General features: G+C 43.2%; 1 protein-coding gene across 1 annotated transcript in view; it reads right to left on the bottom strand.

Moving 5' to 3' along the window:
* Positions 1 to 1,056: 1,056 nt before the first annotated feature.
* chrnb1 (cholinergic receptor, nicotinic, beta 1 (muscle)) overlaps positions 1,057 to 6,279 on the bottom strand; it is a gene marked incomplete in the record, with an annotated part of 50,571 nt that continues 45,348 nt past the window's right edge. Inside the window, 2 exon segments of the mRNA XM_037684288.1 lie at positions 1,057 to 1,242; positions 1,927 to 2,074. Of these exon segments, the coding sequence (XP_037540216.1) occupies positions 1,096 to 1,242; positions 1,927 to 2,074 (295 nt within the window).

Genomic DNA, 6,279 nt, shown 5'->3' with positions numbered 1-6,279 from the left:
ATGTGCCGGATCACATACGCTGGAGATGACCATCTGCTTTTACCACACCACATATTGGCTCAATATCTGTACATCTGACAGAGGTAAAGCCACGTTTGTGGTGGGTAAGGCTGATGATCTGCCATCTTAGATCAGGCTGACTCTGAATGTTATTCAGTTGTAGAGCCAATGAGTACGTCTTATTAAAATCAGTCCAGTGGTTTACTTTGGGTTGGAACACAGTAGGCAGGACACATTCCTTGAAAGAATGCTAGTAGGTAAATATCCCTTCAACAGAAGCGTATCAGGGAAGCCCAGTCCACAGTAAACAGGACCACTGTTGACTATTATTAGGACTACTATTAGGACTATTATTAGGCGAGTGGGCAGCGAGGGATGGCAGCTCTAACAGACGCATTGTGACAACAGATGGAGCCTTTGATATTCTCCCCCTCAGATCTGTACTGAAGTTACAAAACCAAAACAAAAGACTTCAAGGACGGATAAATCAAAGAGAACATGTAGTGTCCTCGTGTCTTTGACAAAGTGAGACACAGAGGGTACTGATTGTACTCCAACGTGTGCCTGACTACCCCAAAGTCTAAAGCACAAGCAGAATTAATGTGGCGAGAGAGCCATCCCATAAGCACGTGCAAGAGCCAGATAATTATAGCAGCTGGTTGTTCAGGGTGTTTATTTGTTAACACAAAGATATAAATACACCGTTCAAATCTGGAGTACATAGAATTCCTTAGAAGACTCCAGCAAGTGGCCTCTATTGCTAAGTAACGTTACACACGTGAGGTACAAAATGCTAAATCCAGAACAATATCACCTGTAAAATGAACTTTAAAGCTTTAAAATGGAACAAAAATCCACATAATTGACATACTTTATACTGTAGTTATACTAAAACAAAACACTGAACCAAATACTTTGACACTGGTGAAGTAAAATGTATATGAAGTTCATAAAAAGGATGTTGCACACTATTTGTGCAACCCTTCATTGCAATCCAAAAACTGTGGAAGCCACATCAGAAACTGGAGTTTATGGTTGACGGGAGAGTCTTACGCAGTGTTTATTAAAGAAGCTCACAAGAAATCCAACTGTTCTTCAGGACCCTTTAAACGGGTCGGTGGGCGTGTGGTTGAAACTGGCGTCGGCAAAGATGGCCAGGGTTCCCACAGTGGTGAAGACCACGAAGATCCAGAGGAACATCCGGTCCACTACCATGGCTACATACTGCCAGTCCTCCTTCAGCTGCAGGCAGACATCAAGAGGGGAAATGAGCAAAAAGCTAAATAAATCAACATAGAAGGCACAAAAAAAAAACAATCTACAGGCTGAAGAAACACCATTTTCACAGAAAACACTGCGAGTGCTGAATGACTGCTGAAATAAGATCAAGAAGCTACAACTGTTGCTAAAGCTAAAAGAAGCGGAACTAAAAGAAAAACAAAACATTAGCCTAAAGCTGTAAAATGCTGGCTAAACGCTAAAAATTGCAAAATGCTAGTTAAAAGTAGCAAAAAGGCCAGCTGAAAGCTAAAATAGAAAAAAAGTAGCTAAAAGTTAAAAACGACTGACTGAAAATATCAGAATGATAACTAGAAGCTAAAAGTAGCAAATGATGACTTACGAATGAGAAGGAGCTAAATATAAGCTAAAAGTAATAAAAAACTAAGGGTGAAAAAAAGCTGGACAAGCCAAAAAAAGCAAAAGTGTAGATAAGCATCAAAAGGACAGCTAAAAGCTAAAAGTAGCAAAAGGACAAGTTAAAGCAGTAGAATGGTAGCTAAAAACCAAAAGTAGCACAAGAAGACAAATATAAATATACTTAGATGCAGAAACAACAGCGAGTCAGCATTTTTACACGTTTATAACCGATGTCTCCTAAAGGAAGATCTAACACACGGAAGAGTATGAACAGCGACAAACACTGACGGCTCCATCGTCTTTCTCAGCCTGCAGCGCCTCGGCGATATACGTGATGGCATCGATGGCCGACTTCAGCTCGTCAGGCAGCGTGAGGTACGAGCTCGGACCGTCGATGAACTTCCTCAGATCTGTGCAGAGGCCCTCGGGCTGGAATCTGCACACACACAAAGAGCGAACGGGAAGAAACATGAAATACAGGCTTTGGACAGTTCTAGTTTTAATCCTAGACTTGCTTTAGCATTGTGGCTATTGCTAGCTTGCTAAGCTAGCTTTCCAACTTGCTTCAAGAGTATGAACTCTTTTTGATCCGTTTGGAGATTTTTTTTTTTTGCCAAACGATGACCATTTACAGATGTGCTCCAAAGTTTCAATCAGTCATGTATCGTGGAAATATCCACCATATTGATGGAAGCAGGAGGAGACGTAAACGTGACAGCAGTCTTCTGAAATAAACTCTAAGTGCCATCTTATGTTTTTTAAAAACTACATTGTTACAACAGTTTTATCAGCAGTGTCCACTCATCTATCTGCCCATGAATCCAGGTCCTGCCGGTTACCTGTGGTCGGGTCGAAGAAGTAACGAGTTCAGGAGACAAAAACCAAGACCTCCCTCTCTCCAGCGACACTGTCCAGCTCCTCCTGGGGGACCCCAAGACTGTTAGCAGCGCAGTCCCGTCAGCAGTGTGGTTCTGTTAGCAGCATGATGACTGCCCTCCAGAACCGGGTCTGATGGACAGAACATTCAAAGTTCCCTGCAGAACCGAACTGTTCCGTAGACTTCAGTCCGTGCAGGCAGGTGGAGGATCATGGAGACGGCCGTCATGACAGGCCACAGCCCGAGGTGGAAAAGGGGTCAGAGAGTGTGGCCCATGTTAAGATCCATTCATTTATTAAATTAGTTGATAAATATTAAATAAAAGGATGATCTTTCATGCTTCTTTTTACTTCTTTCTTTGTAAAGTAACAACTGCAAGGCCACATACAGTAGAATATAGATTTTATTTGATCAAACATCCGAGATGATTTTAGAAATAAATCCAGTATATTTTGTCTAACTGGACCTTGAATGGTTCCGTTACGAAGGCATAAACTGGGAACTGTGGAAACCCCAAACGCACGCCTGAAATGAAGCCTGGAGACGTTACATGAAGCGGATGTCCCGCACACCGCAGGCCTGTAAATTCCTCATGTTTCGGTGAAAAGCAGATGAGCTAAAGATAGCGCGCGGGTCCAAACGTCTCTGGATCGAACTGTAAATCTCAGCGGCAGCACAACATCTGCACACTGGGACTGTCAAAACGCACACAGGCCTGCAGAATGTGTGGCCTGGTGCGAGTCCAAACGATAATTAAAAGCTGTAACGGAGCGAGGCGTTTACGTCTCGTCTGTCACTCCGAGAGGAGGAAGACGGAGGTCAGAGGAGCTCCCCGTTGTTCTGCTGCCATGGAGGGAGCTCTCTGCCGAGTTTCTGCTGACCAGCTGCTGCGGTTACGTGTTTACGTGTGAAAGTTTCTGTGTGTACTCGTTTCCCTGGGTTACCACCAGTCAGCTGGTGCCGGCGCCAGGAGGGCGACATTCGTTCTGCTGCCACCGGGAGATGTTCACACCTCCAACACGGTATCAAACATCAAAATGTGTTATTTATTTATTTATTTTATTTATCCATAAAACTGATAAATCAAGAATTTTTGGAATTACTTTGACTGCAGGGTTTAGCTACGGTGGCCCTAAAGGCCAAAACACAATCAAATTTCACAGACGAAGGCAACAAAAAAGAAACGGGGACCAGATTTGAACAAAAAACATAAAATATTAAAAAAATTACTTAATGACATAAAAAACAACCACGTTCATAAAAACAACAAAACACACAAACACGCCTTTGACTTTCTATATTTATTAGGACATTAAATTGACTTTCATCCATTCCTGTAGACTCAAACCCTAAACCAACTCCTAACTTCAAGCTAATAGAAACATAGCACTAGCTAAAAGATAAAAAGGTAAAATGCTAGCTAAAAGCATCAAAATGTTAGCTAATTGCTAAAAGTATCCAAAGCTGAAATGAAAAAGGGAGCTAAAAGTTAAGAATATAAAAAGGCTGACTTACATCCAAGCATAAAACTTGCATCAAAACTTGTATCAAAGCGATAGCTAGAAGAAAAAAGTAGAAAAAAGTGTAGCTAAAAGCTAAGTTAGCACAGTGGAAGCTAAAAGTGTCACAAGAAGTAAAAGTTTCATGAAACAAACGTCAAACAGAACAAAACTATGTGTTTTAAAGATTTGTAGTGAATTTGATGCATTTCTGTAGGGAAATATAAAAAAACTATAGTTTAAATCTTTTAAAACTAAAAAAATTGTTACAAAGCTGATGGTTATTAGAACCGGGCTTTGGTCCTCATAAGGACCGCTGGTCCTGAAAATGACTGTCACAGAAAATGTCCTTAAAAGTAACAAAAACACGCACACACACACACACACACACACATCTGGAGTTGCATTCGGGCCCAAAAAATCAGATCCGACCCGGCCACAGCCCGCAGCCATCATTTCAGAACCCCACCCGACCCGATGAATTAACAATAATTAATTACAGGTTTGAACCCAGAAAAAAAAAATGACATTATTAATTAGTTATTAACGGTCGGGGACGTACGGCTGAATAAAAGGGGCAGAATATCAAAGCTGGGGGGGATGGGGGTGTTTGTCCTTTCATGGCCGTCAAAGCACATTAAAACCCTGTTTCTGCTGCATTCTGCATTATTCAGACACGGACCATGCTCTGACATGTCTGCTTTGTGATCTCACCGGTTTGGGTCGTCGTCCGTGTGCGTCCTCTGAGTGCAGCAGCTGAACGAACGTCCATGTGGGCGATGGATCACTTCCTGGCAGTACAGTCCCGTCTGAAGCTTAACTGAACTTTTTACCTGTTTCAAGGCCGGTCAGCTTGCGGTGAAATGGCAGCGTGCGGCTGGTGACTGTATGGCAGGCCATGTTGCCATATAACTGGATCACGACTGATCCGCAGACCCAATCAAAAGTTCGACACTGACCCGGCCTGCCCATCCAGCACATTATCATGGCCCAGCCCGCCCCAAATTTGGGTCGGGTTAGGCCAGGCTTCAGGCCCGGGTTAGAAATGACAGCTCCCCCCCCCCACACACACATACACACATTCTTGTAAACTTACTTTTTGGGGCCTTTGCATTAATTTCCATTCATTTCTATAGCCTAACTTTGACCCTTATCCTAAACCTAACCATTAATAGCACATACTTAACACTAAACCTAACCCATCCTCATTTCACAGCTTAGTCCTAAACCTAACCCCTAACCCACCAACGACACTTCTTCTTATGGGGACTGGGCTTTGGCCCCCATAAGGAGCAGTTGGTCCTCACAATGTAGTATAAGATAGAAAAATGGGCCACCAGCCAAGAAATAATAATAAAAATTCTTCTTCATCCAGTAGATTCTGAGACATGAACATGTTCAGAAAATCTAACAAACTTTTATCTATTTATTTATTGTGATACAAACGACTGCAGCCTTCCTAAAAGCCAAAGAGTTTTCGTTCTGTAAGGCCTCAAAGTTCAAGCTACACTCAGCTGTATATTTTTCTACATCAGTCAGATTTTTAAAATACATTATCCTGTCCAAACTGATGATGAATCCAGCCAATATATACAGATGGAAAGTGTTTGGAAAGACATAAAAAGTAGTGATAAGATCTTAGAAAGTGTCTGGTTGAATCGAGCTGCGGTGTGTGAGTGTGACCACCAGGGGGTGGTGTTGCTCCGTGGCTTCGTGCTGCAGGCAGCTCAGAGCAAACAGCTGTTTGATATTCTGTGCACGAAGTCAGGAGTTTATGAAGCAGATCTGCTGCCACAGCTGTGAGCTTGAGCTCGGCAGGTGAACAGGTGAAGCCCCGGCAGGTAAACGGAAACAGAATGGCAGGAAAAGACGGGAAACGATGGAGGGGGAGACCGAGTTTCTCTTCAGAACCTCTCAGCCCCCTCTTCTACGACTCAAAGCTCCATCGGCGAGGGCTAAACGACTGTTCAGGCAATTAATCTGAACTCAAACCGGTCACGTCCGGTGCCAAGACTCGCACTAAACCAATTAAGAAGGTGCACGTGAGCGAGTATAAACGAGCTGCTGGAAGATGATGCTGCCTCATCAGAGTGTTCTGACACACACGCTCTCACGCAGCGTCCCACTCAAACGTGTCAGAGTCAATTTGTGCGGGTCATTATTATTTCAGCGGCGACTCTTTCCCGTCAGACATGTTTTATTTCTCGGGGGAACTCTGAGGGGACAGCTGCACGGCAGGAGGACAACTTTGGAGCGTTAGGATGC

Source organism: Nematolebias whitei, chromosome 1 (genome assembly GCF_014905685.2).
Source record: "Nematolebias whitei isolate Nwh7 chromosome 1, NemWhi1, whole genome shotgun sequence".
NCBI lineage: Eukaryota > Metazoa > Chordata > Actinopteri > Cyprinodontiformes > Rivulidae > Nematolebias > Nematolebias whitei.
The sequence above is the reverse complement of the archived record's forward strand: the minus strand, read 5'-3'. Positions and strand labels throughout refer to the sequence as shown.